Source organism: Rhamphochromis sp. 'chilingali' (assembly GCF_963969265.1).
Source record: "Rhamphochromis sp. 'chilingali' genome assembly, chromosome: 1".
NCBI lineage: Eukaryota > Metazoa > Chordata > Actinopteri > Cichliformes > Cichlidae > Rhamphochromis > Rhamphochromis sp. 'chilingali'.
In genome coordinates this window covers 68,110,823-68,138,617 of record NC_137929.1, presented here as the reverse complement: position 1 = coordinate 68,138,617, position 27,795 = coordinate 68,110,823, and the positions used below count along the sequence as shown (strand labels likewise).

Sequence of the window (27,795 nt, the reverse complement as noted above, 5' to 3'; positions counted from 1 at the left end):
CACTAAAGGTAAGAGCCTCTGTATTGCCGAGAGTATGGAGGGCTCTCTTGGTAACTCTGACAGCAGCTTCGGCGGCCCCATTTCGGTGAGGTGAGTCAGCGGGAAGAATCTTCCATGCCCAGGTGGTCTCATCTTTGGCAGAGTATTCTTCAAGCGACTCCTTGTTTTGTTGTCTCAGGTAAGCATACATTTATTCCAATACAGGTTTGGCGCCGAAAAAGTTTGTGCCAGGATCTGACCAGATTTTTCGGGGATGGCCTTGGACAGAAGTGAACCTCTGGTAGGCAAGCAGGAAGCTCTCTGTTGATAGTGTGCTCGCTTGTTCGACATGAATGGCTCTGCTTGCCATGCAGCAAAACACAACTCCCCAAACTTTCATGGTCACTCTTCTCTTGACATCATCCCTCACATGATAGGGTCCAAACAGGTCGACAGATGTGAATTCGAATGGTGCAGCAGGATTTGACCTCTCTTCAGGCAAGCATTACGTTCCAAGATGGCGCCGAGTATGGCAGCCTCGTCGCGAGCTCCCCCAAGCAACGGTTTTCTTCTGTGTTTAATTTTACTTTTCCTTTATTTTTTCACGAGCAGCACTTGTCTCCTTGTGTACGACCGACAAACCTTACTGGACATAAAAGATGGTCTTTCTTATAACTTTCCGGAGTTCAAGTTTTGCAACACGGACGCTCCGTTTGCAGACCCCCCATTCATCTCACCTGAGACGCCTTTGTTCTCTGTCCCTGGAGGCCGCAAACGCCGACGCAGAGGGAGAAGATCTGGCGTTCTGGTTCGACTGAGACGGCGCACTAACAGACCACCGTTACCCAGTTTATTACTGGCTAATGTGCAGTCTCTGGAGAACAAGCTGTGCGAGCTTCAGGCACGGATCTCATTCCAGCGAGAGATGCGGGACTGCTGCGTGATCTGCCTCACTGAAACCTGGCTATCGGACAAAGTACCGGACTCCGCAATACAACTGCCGGGGTTCTCTGTGCACCGCGCGGACAGGTCACAGGATCTTACTGGGAAAAGCAGAGGCGGTGGTGTATGTTTCATGATCAACAACAGCTGGTGTGATTATGCGAACGTGCACCCGGTCAAATCCTTCTGCTCACCGGACCTGGAGTACCTGATGATTAAGTGCCGGCCATTCTGGCTACCGAGGGAATTTACAGCAGTGATTATTACGGCTGTTTACATTCCCCCACAAGCCGACACTGACCGTGCACTCAGGGAACTGTACAGCACGATCAGCAGTGAGGAAACCGCACACCCAGAGGCAGCGTTTATCACAGCCGGAGACTTTAATAAGGGAAACCTGAAGAAAGTCTCACCCAAACTCCATCAACACATCCATTTTAACACTCGTGGAGAACGGCTACTCGACCACTGCTACACCTCTTTCCGGGATGCGTACAAAGCCCTCCCCCGCGCCCCATTCGGCCAATCAGATCACTGCTCCTGCCTGCCTACAGGCAGAAGCTGAAACAGGAAGCTCCAACCCGGAGGGCGGTGCACTGTTGGACGGACCAATCGGAGTCTGGGCTGCGGGACTGTTTTGATCACGCGGACTGGGAAATGTTTCACGTGGCCGCTAGGGACATTGATGAGTACACAGACTCAGTCTGTGGATTTATCAGGAAATGCGTGGAAGATGTCGTCCCATCCAGAACAGTTAAATCCTTCCCAAATCAAAAACCCTGGATTAACGGAGATGTTCGTGCGGCACTGGCGGCACGGAACACCGCCTTTGCCTCCACGAACACATCGGACTACAAACACGCACATTACCAACTCTGGAAGACGATCAAAGCACCCAAACGTGAGTACAGGGACAGGGTGGAGCAACAGTTTGACAACGCTCGGAGTATGTGGCAGGGACTAAACACGATCGCAGACTTTAGAGGGAAACCCAGCACACCACAGACCACGGCCTCTCTGTGTGAGGATCTAAACGTATTCTACGCTAGATTCGACACAGCGAACACCATGAGAGTGCTTCAGGAAGGTGAACGCGCGCAAAGCTACTGGTCCGGACGGGATTCCCGGCCGCGTCCTCAAGTCATGCGCGGCTCAGCTGGCTGGAGTGTTCACACACATCTTCAACCTTTCCCTCTCTCTGTCTGTAGTCCCAGCCTGCTTCAAAATGGCCACCATCGTCCCTGTACCCAAATCCTCCACCATCTCCTCATTGAACGACTGGCGACCTGTAGCCCTGACCCCCATCGTGAGCAAATGCTTCGAGAAGCTGGTCAGGGACTTCATCTGTTCTGCACTACCCGACTCACTGGACCCTCTACAGTTTGCATACCGCCACAACAGGTCCACTGATGATGCCATAGCCCTGACACTACATACTGCCCTGTCACACCTGGAGAAGAGAGACACGTATGTGAGAATGCTGTTTGTAGATTACAGCTCAGCATTCAATACCATCGTTCCCTCGAAGCTGGACAGGAAACTGCAGGATCTAGGACTGAGCAGCTCCCTCTGCAGCTGGATCCTTAGCTTCCTGTCTGACAGACGCCAAGTGGTCAGACTGGGCAGCATCACACTGAACACTGGTGCTCCACAGGGGTGTGTACTGAGCCCTCTCCTGTACTCACTCTACACCTACGACTGCACAGCCACTAACAACTCCAACATCATTGTGAAGTTTGCGGATGACACTACAGTGGTGGGTCTTATCACCAAAGGTGATGAGACGGCTTACAGGGAGGAGGTCAGCGCCCTGACCCACTGGTGTCAAGACAACCATCTCACCCTCAACGTCGCAAAGACAAAGGAGTTGATAGTGGACTTCCGGAGGTGCAGAGAAGCACACACCCCTATCACCATCAGCGGTGCTGCTGTGGAGAGAGTGAGCAGCTTCCGGTTCCTTGGAGTACATCTGGCTGAGGATCTTACGTGGTCAGTACACATAAACAAAACAGTGAAGAAGGTGCAGCAGCGCCTCTTCTTTCTCAGGAGACTGAAAAGATTCGGCATGAGCCCCCGCATCCTCAGGACCTTCTATCACTGTGCCATTGAGAGGATCCTCACTGGATGCATCACCACCTGGTATGGCAACAGCACCGCCTACAACTGCAAAGCTCCCCAGCGAGTAGTGCGGTGCTCTGAACGGATAATTGGAGGTGAGCTTCCCTCCCTCCAAGACATCTACAGGAAGCGCTGCCTGAGGAAAGCGGGGAGGATCATCAAGGACTCCAGTCACCCCAGCCATAAACTGTTCAGACTGCTTCCATCAGGAAGGAGGTTCTGCAGCATCCGGTCCCGTACCAGCAGACTGAGAGACAGCTTTTTCCATCAGGCCATCAGACTGCTGAACACTTCATAGACACCTCAGCTTCACTACTGGAACTTCAACATTATGCACTCCACACTGTACAGTAATGCCGCTGTTTTGCACATGTCTCAACTCTGTATATTTTTATATATTTTATTTTATTATTTTTTACTATTTCATTTGTAAAAATGTGTATACACACACACACACACACACACACACACACACACACACACACACACACACACACACACACACGTAGATAAACATTTAGTATACACATCCAGAAATGCATACACTATTATATATTGTACATATATTTATTAGTTTCAGGTTGGCCATTCTTGTATTTTGCTCGTTTGTGTTGTTGTGTTTTGCACATCTCTGTTGCTTGTGGGGCTCGCACACAAGAATTTCACTCGCATGTGCTGTGCCAGTGTGCCTGCACATGTGATGTGACAATAAAAGTGATTTGATTTGATTTGATTTGAAGTCTCCCATTACTTGCTTACAAGTTCCTGCCTTTGCCTTCGCCTTCTCACAGATGATGCACTGGCCAACGACCTTTTGGGCAATAATTCTTCCCTTGACAACCCAAGCCTTCATTCTCATCCGCAGTAAGGTTCCTGCCACTCCGTCATGTCCCTTGCTGTGTGCTTCTCTGGCAAGGAGGGTGGATAACCAGGCTTGGAATGGCAGAAGAGGAACGGCTCTTCGGTCCTCTTTGAAGGTCTGGATTCTGCCACCACAAACTAGAAGTCCATTTGTTTGGTCTTTGTAAACGACTAGTCTGTCTGTTGTGGTGCTTGGGAAGGTGACTCCCTCTTGTGCTGCTTGGCACAGGTCTCGAAAAGCATCTCGCCTCTCGCTGACTGTGAGGACACCCAAAGATGGTACTACCTCCCACTTTTCTTGGTCTCTGGTCTTTGATCTCTTCTTCACTGGCGGATTTCTTCCACCACTCATCTTCAGGAAGTTGGAGAAACTTTGGACCCGACTGCCACTTGGAGTCCTCGGTTAGGGCATTCGGACTGGCCCCTCTGGTGAGGATGTCTGCAATGTTTGTTGACCCAGGAATCCACCACCAATCTTGGACATCAGTGCTACACTGGATTTCACCAACACGGTTTGCGAAGAAGGTCTGGAAACCGTAGCTCTTACGCTGGATTGCACCCAAGACGGTCTGGCTGTCGACGAGGTGGTACCATTTTTTGACCTGGATTCTGCAGTGTCTCTGGAAGTAGGTCTTCAGATGGGCAGCAAAGACTGCGCCACACATCTCTGCTTTAACAGGATCGCCTTTGTGATTGAGAGGCGTCAGTTTGGCTTTGGACTCTACTAGTCTCACAATGATACTATGGCTGCAGCTCCAGCGAAGGTACATCACTGCACCATATGCATGTTCACTGCCGTCAGAGAACGTGATGGCACTGGGCTCTGGACAAGGATCTGGTGGAGTCAAGTCTGGTCTAGTGAAATGCAGTTTCTTCAGGTCAGCATACTCTTCCAGAAGCTTTATAGCGTCTTCTCGGAGACCTTCAGACAAGGCTGCGTCCCATGTGTCTTCGAGGCAGTGCCTTACTTTTGCTTCTTGGAAAGCTCACCTTACCAGGCCCTTTTGTTTGACGGGAGTCACTAGACCAAGTGGGTCGTATAGGCCGGAGACTTGGCTTAGCAGTTCTCGCCTGGTGAGTGGATCAGGTGTTTGCTCTCTGACTTCTTCTCTGAACAGGTCTTGACCAAGGCGCATTTTTCTCCTTTTCTTTGAGAAGTTCACTGCAACCATGACATGAAGCTTGTCATCATTGATGGTGTAGCCAAGGCCAAGGGCTTTGTTGTCATCTTCCGTCAGCTGGTTTGGCAGGATCATAGTCCTTGGCTCTGATCCAGGCAACTCTTTCTTTGACTCCTCCCTCCCACTTTGACTGGAGTAGACCCAAGGCTTCATGTAGAATCCTCCAGCTCTCAGGATGTGCTCGATGTTGGCTGTTAGGCGTCTCAAATGGTTGAGGTCATTGTGTGATGTCAGGATGTCATCGACATAAGCATCTTCTTCCAGCACACGTTTCTCCTCTGTGAAGTGACTGAATGAAGGTAGGTTTGCGGTTTCTCTCATGGCGACTTGGGCTATGCAACCAGCAGGTTTGTCTCCAATGTTGACTCTTGTTATGGCATAGCCTTCTATGTCTGCATCTTCTGTGTCACGCCACAAGAATCTGTGCAAGTGGACTTCTCGATCTTCCAGCCAGACGGAGTTGTACATCTTGCGGATGTCACCAAGGGCGGCGTAGGCACCAGCTCGGAACCTTAGCAGGACAGCTCTTATCGGGTTCAGGACGTCAGGACCTTTGATGAGGATGTCATTCAGGCTGAGGCCTCTGTACTTCTGGCTGCTGTTCCACACCAACCTCACTGGGGTAGAGACAGAGTGTGGATTTGGCGCGATGAGGAAGCTTATATACCATACTGGCCCAGTCCAACTCTGCAGGACTTCTTTGGACAGCTTCACTGCAGCTCTGCGGTTTACCATCTCATGAACTTGTGCAGCATAGGCCTTCTTCCATTCAGGTTCTTTAGATAGCGTCATCTCGGTTCTGATGAATGTTGCTTCTACTGCTTTCCTGTTATTTGGCAAGGTTGCTGGATCTTCTACCCATGGGTATTTGGCATGCCAATGCGGTTCACTGTTGTGGTCATCTCCAGTTGAGTAAGTCAGGCCATTCCTCACGATCTCCATCTCCCTCTCTTCTGCAAGCGTCATTTCTTTACCCCCTGGCTGGCAGCTCCCACAACGACACCCTCCACATCTCGGCTGGCAAGCGGCTCCGATGCTTTCCCACCTCCACCACTTCAGAAAGTCTCTGCTGCTGGTAGCTGTGGTGGATAGAGTCTCAGGGTGATCAGGGTGCTGACAGGAAGCTAGGTCTTTAGTGAACTCTTGGTACTTGAGTGCAGCAGCTCTCATTGATCTTGCGAAGTGAGTTTTGGAGGTGTGGGCCATCAAAGTGACTTCCTCAAAGAGGTCTGGATGTGCGCCCCCAATTGTCTTGCCAAGTGGACCATCCCAGAGAACCAGGTCACCGATGGAACGGATCTTTTGGGGCACCAGCTGGCCTTCTTTATGGCTGATTAGAAGCTGGATCTCTCTGGGTCTGATGAGGTCTTGGAGAGGGATGTCAGGGAAGATCTTCTGTAGCTTCTGAGGTGGAACATGTCTTTCCACTTCAGCAATCTTGTCAAGACCATAGCAGACTAACTGGTGAGCCTTTAAAGTTCCTCTTGAGGTGTTGACACGGATCTTGAGAAGGTCGCGCTTGGTTGCCACAGACACCTTCATACCTCCGATACCCTGGATGACAAGCATGACGTCTTCACTGCGAAGGTTGAGCTTACTTGCAGCTTTATGGATTATGTAGTTTGTGTCAGATGCTAGATCAATTAGTGTCCCAATTCTCTGCCCATCATTGGCGATGACGTCAAGGAGCATCAGGATCACAGGTACTCTTTTAGACCAGTCTCCTCCAGTAGACCTCTCTCTGCTGCCATGGAGTTGAAGGCTCATGATGAGACGTTGCAGAAAGCTTTCCGACACTCCTGCGCTAGCTCTGGCGATAGTTTAGAGATGAACTCTTCTTGAACCTCCGTATACCTCCTCCCCTCAGCTCTCGCCGGACCAGACTTGAAATGTGATAAGGGTCGTGGCAAGGGACAAAGAAGGTAATGATGCTGGTCTTTGCACTCTGGATTTCCACACAGGTAAGTCGTCTTTCTGCAGGGTTCGTCGTGGATCTCGAGGCACCTCTTGCAGGCTCCAAGCTGCTGCACTGCATCTTTTTTCTCCTGTAACTTTGCGTTGGTTCTAAACCGCCTGCAGATGTATAGCTTTCTCTTGTGTTTCGGGTCCCCACAGATGATGCAGCCTGCTGGATCAGTACTGGATTTTACTGACTTGGTACGGGCGTACTTTATTGGGAACTTTGTTCTGTCCTTGGCAGGGTCGATGTCTCTCAGCTGGTCTAACTGCTCGTAGATGGACTCTTGGGATTGGAGGTATGCGAGCAGCTTGTCAAACCGGTTCTGATGAGTCACAGCATTCTTTGGATCAGCAGCGTGGGTAAGCCAGTCTTTCTTTAGGGACTCAGGCAGCTTGCTTTCAATAGACTTTATTACTAAGAGGTTCTTTATGGCATTTGCTTCATCCAGCTCACTCAAATCATAGAGGGCCTTTTCAACTGCGTGGATAAGCTCTATAATTCTTCTAGTCTGGTTGCTACGAACAGGAGGGATAGCTTGAAGCTCCTCAATGATTTCAATGCCGATGGTGGCTTGATTTCCATAGCGGTTCTCAAGGACTCTGAAGATCTCATCGGTCGAGGTGTATGTGGACAGGCGCAGATCTTTGGCCACTTTATCATCGAGGCTATCGAGAAGTTGGAATTTCTTTACTTCCACAGACCCGGTTGGTTCACCTTGCTTTTGCAGAGCCTCCCATTCCTTCCGCCATCTGTAGAACTCACGCTGGCTGCCGGTGAACTTTGGTAAAGCTGTGGCTTTCAGTTTTATGGCTGCGACCGAGGCTGCGTTGCAGACTGTGACAACTGCTTGGTCGGCATCTCTTTTAATCCTCTCTGCTTTGATCAGGACTGCCTTCCCTGACACCAGCTTTGGAAGGCAGGTTTCGAGCTCCATCAGTCGATGGTCACAATCTCGCCTCTCAGCAGGTGGAACCCAGCGGTTCCATTTCTGGTGTGCCTGCTTAGCTTTCTTCACCAGTTCTTCTAGATGGTGGAGCATAAAATCATATGCCTCCAGGGGTGTATCAGGCTGAGTGGATGTGACGTTCTCACACGCCATTTCTGCTGATTTTAGAGCAAGGGTCAGTTCTTTTTCACCATATGATGTCCACAGTGTCTCTCTGATCAGATGCTTCACCTCCTTCAACTTCTGCTCACATTCTTTCTCCGTTTTTTCGACGTCTGCTCTCTGTTGGCCCATCAGCTCCGGTGTGCCCTCTGCTTCACACTGCGTGATGTAGGCGGCCTCAAGCTCCTCGTTCACGTCAATCACTTTGGAGCCCTCTGCTGTGAGTCTCTTGAAGGAATCCTGCAGCTCCTCTACAGACATATCCATGTGGGTCCTTATTATATGGTTGGTGAGTCTGGAAAACAGTCTCTTTGCAGTGGTTCGCTGTATTTTCAGCTCTTCGAGTGACTTTGACTCAGCTATGCTGTTTTCTCGGTTGTTGATTGGACAGGCAAACGACGTGCGATTTCCTCCAGGCCCCCAGGTGGAGTCTTCTCCGTCTTTATGGTGAGCTTTTGTGGAGTCTTCACTGGTCAAGGCCGGTTTCTCTACTGGCCAGGCCGGTTTTTTACTGTCAAGTGTTCTCTGACTGTGAGGTGCCCACACTTGAAAAAGACCGGACTTTGAATTTCACTCAACTTTATTTTGACCAGGTAGATAGGTAGGTAGCAGCAGGTAAAAAACTTTTCAACACAAAAATAAAGGACATTTCATTAACCAGTAGCCATTCAGATAAATTACATGCATTACACAGAAGACAGATGAAATAACAAAATACACTTCAGTAAAGCCATAGCTAAGCTAAATACTTCTGTTTAAACTACCATTCAACCCAGTTTAAGTTAGTTTTACGTTCATTGGTTTCTTTACAAAGAATTATTTTCTTTAAATCAAAACCAAACATTTATTCACTAGTTTTACGATCCACCCAAGGATTTGGGGGTAACTATTTTTAATATTAAGTAATATAAATATGTGGGAACATTAACTGCACAAACAATTTATTCAAACTTAAACATTCTTTTTTGTCAATATAATTTTTTAAACTTAAATGCAGCAACTAAATGTTGGGTCTGTGTTTCCACAAACCCCGCTAGTTCTAGAGACTTATTCATCATGAAGAAAACAAGACAGTCGATCGATCCATTACTTGCGCAAGGGAGGCCTCTCATCTGTGTCCACCACGACAAAGACCTCGATGATGGCCTCCTCTCGCTGCCTTTTATTGACAGACTTCAAACAATAGTTTACTAAACACCTCCCCTTGCAACCCCCTTTGGTTACATAGACAAGGACTGTATGTAAGTAAGTGTGTGTGTGTGTGTTTGTGTGTGTGTGTGTGTGTGTGTGTGTGTGTGTGTGTGTGTGTGTGTGTGTGTGTGTGTATACACATTTTTACAAATTAAATAGTAAAAAAAAAACAAAAAAAAATAATAATAATAAAATAAAATATATAAAAATATACAGAGTTGAATATGTGCAAAACAGTGGCATTACTGTACAGTGTGTAGTGCATAATGTTGAAGTTCCAGTAGTGAAGCTGAGGTGTCTATGAAGTGTTCAGCAGTCTGATGGCCTGGTGGAAGAAGCTGTCTCTCAGTCTGCTGGTACGGGACCGGATGCTGCAGAACCTCCTTCCTGATGGAAGCAGTCTGAACAGTTTATGGCTGGGGTGACTGGAGTCCTTGATGATCCTCCCCGCTTTCCTCAGGCACCGCTTCCTGTAGATGTTTTGGAGGGAGGGAAGCTCCCCTCCAATTATCCGTTCAGAGCACCGCACTACTCGCTGGAGAGCTTTGCAGTTGTAGGCGGTGCTGTTGCCATACCAGGTGGTGATGCATCCAGTGAGGATCCTCTCAATGGCACAGTGATAGAAGGTCCTGAGGATGCGGGGGCTCATGCCGAATCTTTTCAGTCTCCTGAGAAAGAAGAGGCGCTGCTGCGCCTTCTTCACTGTTTTGTTTGTGTGTACTGACCACGTAAGATCCTCAGCCAGATGTACTCCAAGGAACCGGAAGCTGCTCACTCTCTCCACAGCAGCGCCGTTGATGGTGATGGGGGTGTGTACTTCTCTGCACCTCCGGAAGTCCACTATCAACTCCTTTGTCTTTGCGACGTTGAGGGTGAGATGGTTGTCTTGACACCAGTGGGTCAGGGCGCTGACCTCCTCCCTGTAAGCCGTCTCATCACCGTTGGTGATAAGACCCACCACTGTAGTGTCGTCCGCAAACTTCACAATGATGTTGGAGCTGTTAGTGGCTGTGCAGTCGTAGGTGTAGAGTGAGTACAGGAGAGGGCTCAGTACACACCCCTGTGGAGCACCAGTGTTCAGTGTGATGGGGGATGAGGTGATGCTGCGCAGTCTGACCACTTGGCGTCTGTCAGACAGGAAGCTAAGGATCCAGCTGCAGAGGGAGCTGCTCAGTCCTAGATCCTGCAGTTTCCTGTCCAGCTTCGAGGGAACGATGGTATTGAATGCTGAGCTGTAATCTACAAACAGCATTCTCACATACGTGTCTCTCTTCTCCAGGTGTGACAGGGCAGTGTGTAGTGACAGGGCAGTGTGTAGTGTCAGGGCTATGGCATCATCAGTGGACCTGTTGTGGCGATATGCAAACTGTAGAGGGTCCAGTGAGTCGGGTAGTGCAGAGCGGATGAAGTCCCTGACCAGCTTCTCGAAGCATTTGCTCACGATGGGGGTCAGGGCTACAGGTCGCCAGTCGTTCAATGAGGAGATGGTGGAGGATTTGGGTACAGGGACGATGGTGGCCATTTTGAAGCAGGCTGGGACTACAGACAGAGAGAGGGAAAGGTTGAAGATGTGTGTGAACACTCCAGCCAGCTGAGCCGCGCATGAATTGAGGACACTATAACACTATATTTACACTATAACATGCAGCGTTCTATAGATGGACACATAAAGAAATGCATAATTACATGTGTGTGCTAACTTTCTAAACACTTTGTTACATTTATGATAAAGTAGATAAAACACATTTGTGTCAGCCTTGGCTCATAGTTCTTGTCTTTAAATGAACTTTGTGTGTGTTTCAGGTGCTGCACTCTAAGACTGAATGAACCAGCATTGCAGCCATGGGTCACTGTGAGCATCACAGGGAAGGTTGAAGTCGCCCACTGCAGCTGTATGGCCGGAGTCGCAGAGACCTGCTGCCACGTCGCTGCTCTTCTGTTTAATGTAGAAGCAACAGTGTTGATCCGTGGCACAAGGACTGTTACAGATGAACCTGCATACTGGGTTTTGCTGGGTAATGTGACCAAGATACAGTCAGTGGTTGGCCATAAGATAGACTTCTCCTCTTCAGCTGCCCAAAAAAGGCTCTTGATCAAAACATAAACAGACCATCCGTATTGAAAGGTAAAAGGAGCCTCAAAACAGAAATCCCACCTGCTACTGTGGAGGAGTTGTCACTGCTATAATGCCATAATGTTTTATCTAGGGGTCTAGATTTATGCCTGTAGTGCACTGCCGTGTAAATAATTTGCATTTACTGAATATGTACTGACTGAGTCCCGCTGTTCAAATGTTGAATAAAGAAACAAACTAATCTTTTTTTTTTTTAATTAAAACCACTTTATAGAACATCACATCTGTTACAGTGTAAAATCCATGTCATTTATAGTTTACAAATGACAAAATGTTTACACAAAATCATGAGTGTTTACATGATATCACCCACTACTAACATTACTTTATTTACTGTATCTTTTGAAAAAATACTGCTATTTATACAGCAAAAGACTTAAGAATATTTAACAGGAGCAGGTTTCATTTTCCCTGGTTTTATTATGACACTGTTCACCAAAACGCAGCAAACCTTCACCATCTTATCCAGAAGGGTCACCTCTTCACCCTCACATGGAAGAAGTAATCTGATTGGCATGGTGGTATGTTTGAAGCAGGTCCCTTGTGTAGCGCTGGAAACCAGTCCCGATGTTTCATCCATTTCATCGGCTGGTTTGCTGCAATAATGCCAAATAATTAGCAACTCTATAAATAGAAGGTAGTTCTGCAAAATCACTCAGTAGGATGTTTGTTCTAATTTGCTATGAGCTCAGAGCGCATAGAAAACAAAACTAATAGGCTATAAAGAGTGATATGAACATATTTAGAACTTACCGGAATGAAAATGTCTGGAGCACCAACAGATATTTGGAGATGGAAGAGAACTGCACGTCAGCTCGTCTCACAGCTGCTATCCAGGCTGGACGCCTTCGTTTGGTAACATCGATACACGAGCTGCCTCATGTTGCTTCCAGGTTGGGAAAGAATTAAAAGATAAACCATTTTCAAGCTTATTCTCTTGCCGGTCGTGCGATCGAACATTGCAGCCGACCACACAGCAAAAATTGAACCATGGCTATGCTTTCGCTCCTTTTTCACTTAGACCTCCAAAATGGCGGATCGGGCCAAAATCCTTTCCACGCCCACCCCCGTGACATCACGCTCCAAAGCCCTATAATTTATGTCCACTCAGGACTGTATGCTTGTCTTTTCACGTTCATATGTATATTTATATTTAGTCCCATGTCTCTGTATTCATCTGTGTATCTTAATAGTTTTGTTATCATATCTCTGTTTCTACACTGATTTTATATGTTGTTTCTTGTATATTTGCTGCTATGATAACTCAGTTTCCCTCTGAGATCAATAAAGTTTCTCTGATTTTGATGAAGACGAGTGTATTAGAAACAGCTCGTCCTTGTGGAGAAGCAGCAGCGTGACGAGCTGATGATGTTAACAGGGAAGTGGTGAAGCTGAAGGTATCACTCTGCTGTCGGTCTCCAACATGACAACATGCGGACTTCATCTGTCGCTCTGCTCCTTGGTGAGTCAAACCCTCCCTTCTTCAATTCTTTATCACAGCTCCAACACACACTAAAGGTCAAAGGTAAAGAGCCTATTTTCAGCAGCTGGAAGCTCTCGCTGATAGTTTCTCTCACATGAAATCTGTTCAGATCTGTTGGTTTTTTTTCCTTAGTGAGAAGAAGTGATCACTACTTCTTTTGTTTATCTAAGGCTGGTTGTATCTGATATTTGTTTGTGTGTTTGGACACAAATCAAGTAGTGTATTTCCTGTAAGCACCTCATATTTAACTCGAGTGTATGAAGATACAGCAAATGACAGAAAACTGTTTCAACTGCATAAACTCTTTAAAATTTAGAAGTTTAACTCTGCGTTTCTCTGTCCTGTAATCTGGACTGACTCACAGAGCTGAAGCTTCATGTCGTGTCTGTAAGAGAGGAAAGTGACCTGTTTTCATCAAACATTAACCTTTACTCAGGAAACCACGGCTCCTAGCTGCATGTACCACATGTTCTCCTTATCTGCCTGTTGTAATCATCACTTCCTCTGTTCAGACCAGATTGACTGAGTCTAACTAAATGACTGAAGATAGTTGGTTTTCCAGAATTAACGTCGGATTTTCCTCATTTTCTGTACGCTTTGTTAATTTTCTGATGGCGATTTAGACGAGCGGGACTCAAACGACTGTAATGTTTACTACACAGATTTTTCAGGTTGCTCACTCAGCAGCTGATATTGCCAAAGTCGCCTAACTTTAATCCAGTGATCTCGGTGGTTTGATGGTTCATTAACTCTGATTGCTTTTTAAATGTCTCTGTTTTACTTAGCCAGTAAGAGCTGATTGGGCCTAACCTACCTTCGCCAGCACTGGCTATGGGAACCTGCTAATGTTGGGTTTAATGTTGTGATTAGTAGAATCTGTAGTTTTTTACTTACTGAACAAATACTTAGAAACCTGCAGACGTATCGATATAAAAGAATTAGGGCCTGCAAAACAAGCAGGTCAACCCCACCAGTTTTAACTGGTCCTGATATAAAACTGCTAGGACAGGTTACTCTCTCCTGGGAAGTTGGCTGCAGCCATGTGGATTTCTGAATGGAAGAGATCCATGTACATGCCGATTTTTTAATCATCCAATGCATTAAAAAACAATAGTCATAAATAAAGTGTTTTGGCTTGTGATTCCTAAATAAACACACTAACACTAGCTACACATTTTTAAAGGGTGCAAATCCAAGTCTCCTATTCAGTGACTCTGGTCTCCAGAGCTGAAAATAGGTTTGAGGTTCTTTTGAGAATTCTGAAGTTGGTTTAGTCTAAAATGCCTGAGTTGAGAGCAGGTTCGTGTAATTTCAGAGTTTCTACCTAAAAAGAAATGAAAAGGAAAAATAGACCATTTGAATTCAACTCGAGCATTTTACACCAAATCTGCTTGATCGGGTTTGAATGATGTTTCCAGAACCACACAGGAACAGATTACAATTCCCTGCCCTCTGACCTTCAGTGACCTCTGACCTGTTGCAGGTGTGTGTGTGCTGCTGCTGTCTGCACTGACTGTTTGTGCAGGTGAGTAGATGAAGTGCACCATGGTCCAGGACAAACACTGAGTGTAAACACTGATAGAAACTGTCCGTCTGTCCTCCAGTCTCTCTGAGCGTCAGTCCAAACCTTCAGCAGTTCTTCACAGCAGCCTCAGTGTCTCTGACATGTGACGGTCAGCTGGGCTCTGATGGATGGACGGTGAAGAGGGACACAGGAAGTGGGACTGAGTCATGTGGAACAAGGGGGCGGGGCTTCGGGAGGTTCAATGGTTCATCCTGTTTGTTTGATGAGTTCAAGCCAGTCAGTGGAGTTTACTGGTGTGAAGGTGAAGCTGGAGAGAAGAGTGAAGAAGTCAACATCACTGTATCAGGTAATGAAGTCATTCATTTCATCAGACTAACAGCAGACTGTTATACCACCTCTACATCACTCTGTGGGTCTTTTCCTCAGATAAACAAGTGATCCTGGAGATCCCTGCACTTCCTGTGAGGACAGGAAGTGATGTCACTCTACGCTGTAAATACAAAACTGGTCGCACAGTCACAGCCTATTTCTACTTTAATGGACGTCCTGTTAGACCTACATCAGAGAAACTCATCACCATTAACGTGCAGCAGTCTGATGAAGGTCTCTACTGGTGTTCTACTGATGAGTTTGGATCATCTCCTCAGAGCTTTCTGAGGGTCAGAGGTCAGAACACTGACATCACTTCCTGTCTGCTGAGCTGATGATAAATTTACTGAATCAGCGTCATTATCTCTCCTGCAGGTCCTCTTCCTCCCACAACAACAACAACAACATACACTGATGTCTCCCATCCACCTTCTCCTTCTCTTCCTCCTCTCCAGCCCTTCATCATCCCAGTCGTAGCTGCTGTGGTTTCTCTGGTTCTTGCGTCTCTGGTTCTGGTTCTGGTCTGGCTCCTTTGGAAGAAACACACAGGTATAGAGTCTGTCTGACCCAACTGAGCACTTTTAAGTGAAGCAGTATACATGTATGTATGTGTTGTATGGGATCAGTGATTCTTGGTCTTATCACTCTCATGCTGCCTTCGTGGCTCTGCCTAGTCCACAATGAGGCTCCTTCAAATGATGTCACCTACTCTGAGGTCACCAGTAGAGAGTTATCCAATAAGATGCCAGTCATCCAACCAGAAATGGTTTACTCCACCCTGAGGACAAACACTACAGGTACGGAAATGAGGGATAAAAGCAGGAAAACTAGAGATACACTTAGGTTAATACATCTTTTGTGATGTTGTATAAATAAAGCCAGAATGCAATGATTTGTGTATCTTATAAAACCATATTTTAATAAATAGAACACAGTAAAGGGATTGAATGCACAAATGGAGAAAAAGCAGGTGGTCCCAAAGACAAACAGGTGGAGGAACACTTCCTGAAACTGTTTCTGTGAGCAATGTTCACCTGCCTTCCACAAATGCAGGTTGAAGCTCTATAATGCAAAGAAGAACCACATGTGAGCATGCTCCAGAATCAGCCTCTTCTTTGTGGTTTTCTTATCTCAGCTCATTTCTTATCTCATGATAAAATACAGGTTTGTGAGATTTGCAAATCATTTAGTCTGTGTTTGCACAGGGTCCCTGTGGTTTTTAAGAATTGGAGTAAACTGTGGAAACATTGACTTATATTTTCCTCAAATGCATCAAAACAAAGAGGAACTGTGACTCAACGGCTTCAAGCTTTACGAAACATAAACTTTCTTTAGTTTCCTGTCTGACAGTAAAACATGTTACTGGTTTCACATCTGAACCTTACTGTGGTCTCACTGCTCGAGTCGCAGTTTGTAAAAATGGGTCAGAGAAAACCATGGCAGCAATCCTGCAGCTCAGTCAGAACGCTGAAATGGAAGGAAGTGATTGGTGTATGATGTGGAAGATTAGTGTGTATGACACGCTGCAGCACGAACTGTCTGATTGAACTCCAGTGTGAAAATGATTTGGGGATATTTTGTCACAGGATGCACAGACGCCACAGAAGAAATTAAAAAGTGAAAGAAACGACGAGTTTCTCTGTGTAAACAGGAAGCTGAGGACAGACCTGCAGATGTGTCGGTCTCACCGTGGGAACATTTACAGACAGTCATCAGCTTCCTCCTTTCTTCATTCACTCCCATTTAATCCAATCAATGGAGTCATGATGGCAGCAAGTGAGGAAGGCGTCCTGTTTCCAGTTCCTCCAGAGAAACCAGGAGGAGGAACTGAAGAGATCAAACTGCTGCTGGTTTGAGTCTCTGTAGCTTGAACTCTGACAAAGGTCGTCTACGATGGAGCTGCTTCCTTCATTTCAATCTGATCAATACTCTGAACTCCCGCTATAATTTCAGCAGGTGTGATTTAACACAGATTTAATGAACAGACAGATCTGCATCGATCAGGAACTTTCCTGTTTATATCAGGAAGAGAGGGGGCACACTTAATTATCTCTTTGGGTACAGCCAGTGATTTTCAGGAGGGGCCCAGCAGTAATAAATGCATCAACTAGTTTTTCAGCATTTTGGAGGTTTTCTTTTTGGAGACAGCAGAATCTGAATGCTTTGTTATGTGTGATTTATTTAATATTCTTATTGGTATCTGAATGTTGTGCTGGAGTGGACAGGGGTTAAGGGAAAAAAGGCCCACTCCAACAAAACAAAGCACACTTAAATCATACACAACGCCTGAAAGACAAAACAGACAAAACGCAAACAAATGTACATTTTTACAGAGTGTGTTTGTGAGTGTCTGTGTATGAGTGTTTGTCATGAAACGTACTTGAAAGGTGAAATTCTGTAATGACTGTAGAAATGTAATAATTATGATGCGATTAAAAAGGAGAAACAAAGGCTGCACAGCACATCCAGGTCCTGCCAGCTGTGGCTCTGCAGCTCATGTCCCCAAAGGACAGAGACGACTGTACTGCTTAAGTGAAACGAGGCAGCTTGAGTGATTAATATGAAACTGATATGACAAAATACTGCAGAGGATGACACACATGACAGATTACAGTCGTAACCAAGAGCTTCAGTTCTATCAATGTTTAGTTTGAGAAAGTTTAAGGACAACAATGATTTAACTTCCATGAGGCAGTCGCAGCAGGAGATGGGTGGAATTATGTTTGTAAGAAATACACAGCTGAGTGTCGTCTGCATAAAAATGAAGGCTAATATTATATTTCCAATATATGTGGCAGATTTGAAGTGTGTAAATTATGAATAAAAACCTGCAGACGTATCGATATAAAAGAATTAGGGCCTGCAAAACAAGCAGGTCAACCCCACCAGTTTTAACTGGTCCTGATATAAAACTGCTAGGACAGGTTACTCTCTCCTGGGAAGTTGGCTGCAGCCATGCGGATTTCTGAATGGAAGAGATCCATGTACATGCCGATTTTTTAATCATCCAATGCATTAAAAAACAATAGTCATAAATAAAGTGTTTTGGCTTGTGATTCCTAAATAAACACACTAACACTAGCTACACATTTTTAAAGGGTGCAAATCCAAGTCTCCTATTCAGTGACTCTGGTCTCCAGAGCTGAAAATAGGTTTGAGGTTCTTTTGGGAATTCTGAAGTTGGTTTAGTCTAAAATGCCTGAGTTGAGAGCAGGTTCGTGTAATTTCAGATTTCTACCTAAAAAGAAATTAAAAGGAAAAATAGTCCATTTGAATTCAGCTCGAGCATTTTACACCAAATCTGCTTGATCAGGTTTGAATGATGTTTCCAGAACCACACAGGAACAGATTACAATTCCCTGCCCTCTGACCTTCAGTGACCTCTGACCTCCTGTTGCAGGTGTGTGTGTGCTGCTGCTGTCTGATGAAGTCTGATGAAGGTCTCTACTGGTGTTCTACTGATGAGTTTGGATCATCTCCTCAGAGCTTTCTGAGGGTCAGAGGTCAGAACACTGACATCACTTCCTGTTTAAAGCCAATCTGCTAAGCTGATGATAAACTGACTGAACCAGCTTCCTCATCTCTCCTGCAGGTTCTGTGACACCAATCTCTGTTGCAACAACAGAAAGAGCAACAACAACAACCACCATCACCACTCATATCTCCCATCCTCCTCCTCCTCCTCCTCCTCGCGTTCAGCAGGAGGCGTGGATGATGAGCGGCGATAAACTTGCGAGAAGCAAGTTATGCTCAACTCCACCGGTGGATTCTGACAGCGTGGAAAAGTGTGAAAAAACATCCATGATCACCAACGGATTTCGAAGGGCTGGACTGCTGCATGATGGAGAGGAGGACACCGCCACGGCCCTTCAGAGGGTGTTCGACTCTGACACTGACAACGAGGATTTCTTTGGTTTTGAAAGTGACAACGAAGGAAAGGAGCTGAGAGTGGATGAGGAAGCCACCCTGAGCCTGTTCGTATCCGACACTGGAGAAGAGGACTTTGGTGGTTTTAGTGCGCAGGAAGAAGAGAAAGATGGTGAATGACTGACTTTTCTTCTTGTTAAAGCCGTGTCGCTGCACCTGAGCCTAAAAGGTAGTTGTTATATTTCCACTGTAGTGTCAATACACTATTAGAGCTTATGCCGAGTCAGACTGCACACACAATAGTTTGTTTACAAGTTGACTTCTTCTTTATTGGGATAACACAGAAGTAACACACACACATAACTGGGCGTGGTTCCCCCTACTGGTGATGGCTTGCATAGCACACAATAATTCTTGGTTCATACATAACAGTAGTCCGAAGCTATTTTTCTGGTGTGCTGTAGGTTATTGTTATGTACTACATTTGTTACCCATTTATGAAGCACAGTACATGTTTTGTACTTGTAATTACCGCTACTTGTACGTATACCTAAAAAGTTTTGCAAATATGTACCCATAACTTGTTTTTCAAAATATTAATAAAAGGGGTGTGTCTCCAAACAGCCATCTCTTTCCTGACAATTCCCTTTGTGCATATTCTCTTACATATGATAAGTCAACATTGAAACACCTGCGGCTTTTAGTCACGTGCGGTAATGTATGTACAAAACAGGATTTTCCCCTGATTTTAGCTTGTGCGGCTAATATTCAGGTGCTCTTTGTAGTCCAGGAAATACGGTAATTTTCTTGAATCCTTAAACATTTTTACATGATATTAGTAGGCGGCTCCTTTACTAAACAGCTCCAACTGTTTGATTTGTTTGAATTTTACAGGACAGCTTTTCCCGTGTTACTCATTCATTATGGAGCTACTGTAGTTAACATGTAATGCTTCTCTAAAACCCTGTGACACAATCTTCTTTAACATTAGTGCGCATCAACCCCACATCTTCCCTGTTTTATTGCTGATGTTGGCCTGACAGTATTGGGGTAACAATGTCTCCTCTGTTTAGGAGAGGGCAGCAGGGTCACATCCTCACTGACATCACCTGTATTTGCACTACAGTCGTTCCCTTCACTGACCTTTGCTCTCCTTCTCTTTTCCATCAGGTTGTGTAAAACTGAAACAGGCATTAAATGTTTACTACAAATGATGCTTTACACAGAAATGCATTGTTAGCTGTTTTTACACACCAGCCTGTGTGGACCTTTAGTCTGAGCATGGGGTCAAAGGTCAGGACAGAAATGCAGCACTGTAACACATATACATATGTAAAACATCAGACATTTGACTGATTTGTGTTGTGACAGCTAGTTTTTTCTTTATACAAATAAATCATCATCACACACAGAAGAAATGTACAGACCGTACATTTATTAGCTAATATCAGTGGATACAAGAAAAATGGTATAAAGACAAACACTAGCAGCCTTAGCGTTTCTGTTCTGAATCTCTAATCTCTCACAGACATTCATCAAACCCTGTCCTCTATCAGCTTTCAACATAAGAAAAGTATTAGGCCTCATTGAAAAACAGTCTGTTTGCAGATGAAGTACTTTAAAAACTATACTTAAAAACATTTCATACACAAATCTGTCATTTATCCAGATTTTCTTGACTGAGTTTACAATTTACTAGAACTGCCAAAAACACATGAATACAAACAAATGATGAAGGATCCACTTCAAGGAAAGTGGAAAAGCCTCTGTTAGCTGCTGTTTGCAGCTGGCAGAGGCTAACAGAGTCTAATACCAACGCTAACCAACAGTTTAGCATATCGTCGACAGCTCACCTCAGCATGGCTGTCCTCGGTCAGCAGTGAGCTTTATTAACTTGCACAAAGTTTTACACCCTGTTTGAGAGTAAATAAAAGTGGACATTTCTCAGCTCCAGCATTGACAGCTGAGGTAAACGGTGGACCGACAGCTTATCCACAAAATGGGAAAAACTCCGGTCCAGAATCCGGTCCAGTCCTCGTGGCAGTAAAAACTGTAATCATGCATACATGCTTTTGTCACACCTGACCATTTCGTACAATATAATTGAAGTTTTGGATTTAAAAATTTAGCAGACGTGAACGAGCAACATTCCTGATGAGGCTGGTCAACGCTGTTCAACTAGAAGCTTAATATAAAATGACCTGATATAAGTGTTTTGTAAGCATGTATTGCAATCCTTCTATGTTCTAGTTTTCCCTCAGCATGTATCATCTGGACACTCTCACCAGTGAAGCTTAAGACCCTTATTGAACCTGAACATCAACTCAAAATAAGCACAGATATGCAATATGTATAAAATAGTTATAACTGCATCTGGAATACAAGGTTAATATAATAACTGTATGCATAAACATCTTAAGATAAGATAAGATAAGATAAGATAACCTTTATTAGTCCCACACGTGGGAAATTTGTTAAGGCCATCTTAAAGCCATCTGTTACATTGTTAAAGCAATGATCAATTTGAATAACCTAGTAATTCAAATAGCCTCGTCTAGCCAGCTGCTCAGAATAACTTAAGACTCTGCTTTCACTTCTGCAAACTCTCTGCAAGCCTGCAGTTTCCTGTCAGCCTGTGACTTTAATCTTTCTGAAAGACACACACTGTTAAACCTCTGAATGCAATATCAATGCTGCAGATTATATTCTTAATGCAATGGTAATGATAATAATTATTTAACAATAGCAGTAAAATAATTTCCCTGCTCCACAAAACACACGTGTTAGAAATGTTCTTCAATCAGCTCTTTTTACTCTCATTTCACAGCCAGTACTTTTTACTTTTACTTGAGTAAAGAAGTTGAAACAGTACTTGGAGTATTTTTAACAGTAGTACTTCTACTTCAGTACACACTGTGTGTACTTTTACCACCTGTGTCTGAGACCTCCTTCAGGGTCCACCTGAAGCTCTCAGTCTGCTGTGGAAAAAGGAAATCCAGGTGAGTTTCTCCTGATCACCTGAGGCCATCATTACTGTGTGAACCCACACACCACTCCTCACTCCTCCCACCCGCTGCACACAGTCACTGAGTACAGACCGGCTGATTCCTGTAAAGGGAGAGGCAGGAAGAGGCGGAGCAACAGCTGAAAAACAAGAAGCTCAACGTCATTTTGCAGAAGTGAAAGTGTGAGAGAGCAGCAGCAGAGCTGCAGTCGAGTCCTGTTTGTCTCTAAAAGAAGATTCACTGGAGTCCATCAGGTTCCTCTCAGCAACAGTGGTGAGTGCAGCTGATCACACTTCCTGCTTCTACACAAATTTTCACTCTGTTCACTTCATCAGGGCTCTAGAGCGCCACCTCATTCCTCCATGGTGCCACTTAGGCTACATCCACACTCGCCCGGATAGATTTGAAAACAGCGCTCCGCGTCCACACTAGTGTTTTCAGTCGTTTTCACAGAGTTGTGCGTCCACATTAAGACGGCTGAAAACGCTTACGTTCCAGTCCTGCGCATGCGTGAAACGCAAGACGATTCGACCGGTCTCATTTCTGTCTGCTGCTTATTCACTTTCCAGCTGTTTGAAACGTCGCAGCAGAGGTGGAGGAAAAGCACCGAGTTTTAAAATGGACTAACAATGAGGTGGAGTTGTTGCTGTGAGTAACACAAAAGTACAAAGTTGCAAAAGCGAGAGAGAAATAAAGAATTTGAAGAAAAGCTCTGTGGAGCATGTACAGACTGATATTCATCTTTAATAGGACTGTCAAAACTGCTGCTGTATAATGCTCTCCACTATCTTTGTTTAATTGGTCACATGCCTGCATCACATGACTAACATGCATCATCGTTTTAGAAAGTCTCTGTTTTCACTGTTCACTGTGACACAAACGCACCGTCTCCAAATTATTTACTTTCCGGCTGTTTGAATCGTCGCAGCAGAGGTGAGCAGCGTGATAGGAGTGGATGTAGCTGTGGGTAATGAGAAAAGATGAAAAGAACGATTGATAACTTTTTCGTTAAGGCCGGTGCTCTGACACGGAGCCATCAACCTCTCAGTGTCTAACACTGGTCTGCAGACGGCATCAGATAATGAGCCACATTAGATGGACTCTGAGCCCACTGACAGTAAAAGGGTGAAGTGTAGACATTTGGAAGAGAGCGGCCTGACCAGTTTCTCTGACTATGATACTGTAAAGCTGACAACATGATGCATTTACTGTGGTGAGTGTGCAAAGACCATGGCAGGTGTTGTGCCAAGGTAGGGATCCCCAACAGGATCTGTTTCCCTGCGTCAGGAACATCGGCTGGGCAGGGAAAGCGGACCCAACGCACTCCGCCTCCATCACGACCAACTAGACGTGGAAGGAGTGATGTTTTAGTGACAACATGAAAGATGAGTGTGACCGTTCAGTTTGTGGGTTACAACAGAAAATGATACATTTATTGTTCTCGTGTGTTATCGGACGGGATCATTTTAACAAACCGAGGACATTTTCCTGATAATTATCTGTATCCTCCTGTAACTTTACTGTTTAAAGAGCTAAAACCTCCAACATTTCAGGATCAATAAGTCCTTATAAGACGTGTTTGTGAGCTAAAAATCAAGAATGTGGGATACTGTTTGTCTGTGTCAGCCAAACAACTTCACATCTTTGTAACGACTGTTAAAAAGATGTTCATCCTGTTGATCCTGTTCATCTGGACGCTGCACTGTACAGCAGACACGACGTTGTTCAGTTTGTGTTTCAGATGAACCAGTTTGTGTCTGAGTGTGTTGCTGGGTCTCCACCAGTTACTCTGACAACTGAAGGTTCAAGATTTTTATTTTGACATTTGCACACAGGACCAACAGTCCATGCACAGTGGAATACTTGTGCAGAGCTTTCCAAGTCAAATCACACTTTAACAATATAAAGACAGAAAAAGCAGAAGGATAGAAATGAAGTCCGGAGTAGGGTAGTCGTACTATTTTCTATATACAAAGAAAAAGAAGAAAATGTACAGAGAGTGTGTAGTTCTCTACCTCTTATCGCACTCACAGTGTTGCACATTTGTTCCACAGATCTGTTTCACAAGTCAGTTGTGAGTGTATTGCCCGATGGTCAGTGAACCGATGATACATTCAAAGTGAGGTTAAGTAGTGCTGTGTTATTTTAAGTGTTCAGTGTGTTTTTGTTTGCCGTCAGTCTGACAGTTGTGGGGAAGAAGCTGTTGAAGAATCGTGTTCTGTGTGTGATGCTGCTGTCCGCTCTGTTGTGTCTGAGATTGTATGTGCAGCTTTGTATGTGCAGGTCCATGGATGCAAGTGTTGTTCCCATAATCCTCTCTGCAGACTTTCTGACTCTGCAGAGCCTTCCTCTCTGTCTGTGTAGTGTTTCCATACCAGACAGTGATGCCTGCGGTGAGGATGCTGTCTATCAGTCCTCTGCAGGCCTGGGTGAGAGGGTCATGGTTCATGCCAGCTTTCCTGAGCAGCCGAATGAAATAAAGCCTTTGCTGGGCTTTTTTCACAGTTGCTGTAGTGTTGAGAGTCCAACTCAGGTCTGATGTAACCTGCAGTCCCAGGAATCTGTGGCTGTTTGCCCTCTCCACCTCCATCCCTTTGACGATAAGAGGCTGCAGGGGAGGGAGTTCTTCCAAAAGTGCAGTATTCATTCCTTGGTCCGTGTTGAGGATGAGGTGAAGAAGCTTCTGTGATGAAAAGAAACTTAAAGAAGTCCAGACGCTTTTCTCTCCAAGCTCCTCAGACTACTGACGCTTGTTTCTCTCTTTGTAAAATGAAATTTAAAGTGAATTTTGAATCAAATGTTTCTTTTCTTTCTCCCTCAGAGTGCAGACATGTCTGCTGCCAGCAATCTGCGATCTGAAGATCAGTTTCTGTGCTCCATCTGTCTGGATGTGTTCACTGATCCAGTCTCTACACCATGTGGACACAACTTCTGCAAAACCTGCATCAGTCAGCACTGGGACATGAGTCAGAGCTGTCAGTGTCCCATGTGTAAAGAGACTTTCTACACTCGACCTCAGCTGAAGATCAACACTTTGTTCTCTGAGATGGTTGCTCAGTTCAGACGTGAAGCTCAGCAGAAAGCCAGCAGCAGCAGCTCAGAGCAACAAGCTGCCAAACCAGGAGAAGTTCCCTGTGACATCTGCACTGGAACCAGACTGAAGGCCCTGAAGTCCTGCCTGGTGTGTCAGACCTCCTACTGTCAGACTCACCTGGAGCCTCATCTGACACTGAAACGTCTGAAAAGACATCAGCTGGTTGATGCTGTGGAGAACCTGGAAGGCAGGATGTGCACGAAGCACGATAACCTTCTGCAGCTGTTCTGTAAGACCGACCAGACATGTGTCTGCATGCTCTGCTCTGTTTTAGACCACAAGAACCACGAGTTTGTTCCTCTGAGAGAAGAATATGAAGGAAAGAAGGCAGAGCTGGAGAAGACAGAGGCTGAGATTCAGCAGATGATCCAGAAGAGACGACTGAAGATTCAGGAGATCACAGAGTCGGTGAAGATGAGTAAAGATGCTACAGACAGACAGAAAGCAGAAGGTGTTCAGGTCCTCACGGCTCTGATGGAGTCTGTTGAGAGACGCCTGAAGGAGCTCATGAAGGAGATCGAAGACAAACAGGAAGCTACAGAGAAACAGGCTGAAGGTCTCATCAAAGATCTGGAACAGGAAATCTCTGAGCTGATGGAGAGAAGCTCTGAGGTGGAGCAGCTCTCACGCTCTGAAGACCACCTCCACCTCCTCCAAAGCTTCTCCTCCCTGAAAGCTGCTCCACCCAGCAAGGACTGGACAGAGGTCAGAGTTCATCCACCATCATATGAGGGGACTGTGGGGAGAGCTGTGGCTCAGCTGGAGGAGACAATCAGGAAACTCATGAAGAAGAAGCTGTTTGAGGCTGAGCTGCAGAGGGTGCAGCAGCATGAGGTGGATGTGACTCTGGATCCTGATACAGCTCATCCTAAACTCATCCTGTCTGATGATGGAAAACAAGTTTATCATAGTGATGTGAGGAAGAAACTTCCAGACAACCCAGAGAGATTTTCTCAGTATGTTTGTGTTTTAGGAGAGCAGAGTTTCTCTTCAGGCAGATTTTACTTTGAGGTTCAGGTTAAAGGAAAGACTGAGTGGATTTTAGGAGTGGCCACAGAGTCGATCAACAGGAAGGGAAAAATCACACTGAGACCTCAGGATGGTTTCTGGACTGTGTGGCTGAGAAATAGAAATGAGTACAGTGCTTGTGCTTCCTCTCCAGTCCCCCTCTGTCTCCATCCTGGTCCTGAGAAGGTGGGGGTGTTTGTGGATTATGAGGAGGGTCTGGTCTCCTTTTATGATGTAGGTGCTGCAGCTCTGATCTACTCCTTTACTGGCTGCTCCTTCACTCACAAACTCCACCCATTCTTCAGCCCCTGTAACAATGATGGAGGTAAAAACTCTGCACCTCTGATCATCTGTCCTGTCAATCAAACTGATCAACGACTGATTTAATTGGATGAATGATTGATTTTTCTTGAAGGGAACAAATGAACATATTGAGTGTAAATCCTCTACAGTCTCCATGTTTCTATAGAATCTGATCATCAGGACTCTGATTCACACTTTGATTCTCATGGAGTTTGATTTGAACAGAAGAAAAGTTGAATCAGGAAATGTTCCCACTGATGGAGACTCGAGCTGAAGAGCAAATATCAGAGAACAAATGTCCAAAAGCTTCATTTCCAATAAAGTTTGTTCAATGCTTTGAGTGAATCCAGACTCATGTGTGGCTGTTATACGGAGCATCAGAGTCCAGCTGAGTTATGTTGGATACAAACTGCTTATTTTGGCTCTGTGAGGAGTTTTGTTCACTGAAAACTGATGAGACGGATAATATTCAAAGAACTCTGTAGAGATTCATGCATCCATGTTCTCCACCTGCAGGTGTGGAGGAGAAAGGTGGAGCACAGACTGCTGCATCCTTCCAGTCACATCATTTTGATGATTATATTTGCATGTTGTGATGATTTGGGTTAAAGACAAACAGAGTTGAACGGCTGCAGTCACAGCATGAAGACGATGCTGAAGCTGAGCTGTCAGTGAACATGTTTCACTGTGATTTGATTTGAAGAATAGAAAGTGTGTGTGGCTGCTGACAGCTGCAGTCTCTGCTAGTCTGCATAACACACACACAACTTTCCCCCTGAGGCAACGATGCAGCAACAACACAAAGAACAGCTGCAGACACACACACACTGTTAAAGAACACTTTACTGTTTAAGGCAGAATTCCTCAGTAACAATGATTTGAGTCTACTGTGTCTACTGTGGTTTCCAACATACAATCTACTGAAACATGTTTTTCTTTCTGCCGTACAAACTATTTGATCACAACATCTTTGCTTTTTTCCTCCAATCGTTTATTCTGATTATTTTATTTAGTTTAACTAAGAAAAGCTTAAAATTTAACTCTTAACCTGATTTAAACGTTTAATTTCTCATTAACTCAGACTTTTAATTTATTTCCTTGTTTAATGTATTATTTCTTTATCCTTGTTTAAGTTTTGCCGATCCTTTCTGTGTAACCTGTTTAATCTGACCTTTGACCCTTTAATTTTAATTTAACAGTACTCTTGTTTTGACCTTTGACCTCTTTATTCCTTATAACCAAAAAACCCTTTTATCTGATATTTTCACCTTATTGATTGATTATATATATCTATTATATTTTCTCACCTTACCTTATTTAGACCTTTGACCTATGTCCTTGTTAGCCTTGATCTTCCTTCATCAAAGGTGAAATTTCTTTCACCTTTGAACTTAAAGCTTAAATCAAACCTTTGTTAAAAAGCTTCTTACCAACTTGTAATTCCAACTCTCTGCATTAAACATGTATCTTATCATATAAACACTGGATCACTGAGAGAACTTTAGGCAGAACCAAATGAAGCAGCTGACCTCGTCAAACTCACAGCGACAGTAACTGACAGTGAATTATTTTAATCTTCTTCATTGTATTTGTTAGAAACATTTATTTTCCTTTAATTGGACTTTGGTTAAGTTCAATCCGATGTATTAACCGACCTTTGAGGTGAA

The 27,795-nt window shown here is 44.9% G+C and overlaps 2 protein-coding genes and 1 long non-coding RNA gene across 3 annotated transcripts in view; 2 read left to right on the top strand and 1 right to left on the bottom strand.

Annotated features, from left to right (window-relative positions):
- The window catches only part of LOC308384229, a 63,799-nt gene that overhangs the window by 34,319 nt on the left and 1,685 nt on the right, over positions 1 to 27,795 (bottom strand). The gene's annotated exons all lie outside the window — the stretch shown is intronic.
- On the top strand, positions 12,906 to 16,768 carry LOC308407860 (uncharacterized protein; the record flags this gene model as incomplete). The annotated part of the gene is made up of 7 exons (XM_080899778.1): positions 12,906 to 12,936; positions 14,441 to 14,482; positions 14,562 to 14,828; positions 14,909 to 15,148; positions 15,227 to 15,400; positions 15,526 to 15,648; positions 16,503 to 16,768. The coding sequence occupies 7 exons, from the start codon at positions 12,906 to 12,908 to the stop codon at positions 16,508 to 16,510; spliced, it is 885 nt and encodes a 294-aa protein (XP_080755904.1). The 3' UTR covers positions 16,511 to 16,768.
- Positions 21,761 to 26,904, top strand: LOC308395655 (E3 ubiquitin-protein ligase TRIM21-like). Its single transcript, XM_080880572.1, has 2 exons — positions 21,761 to 21,996; positions 24,545 to 26,904. The coding sequence occupies exon 2, from the start codon at positions 24,554 to 24,556 to the stop codon at positions 26,210 to 26,212; it is 1,659 nt and encodes a 552-aa protein (XP_080736698.1). The 5' UTR covers positions 21,761 to 21,996; positions 24,545 to 24,553; the 3' UTR covers positions 26,213 to 26,904.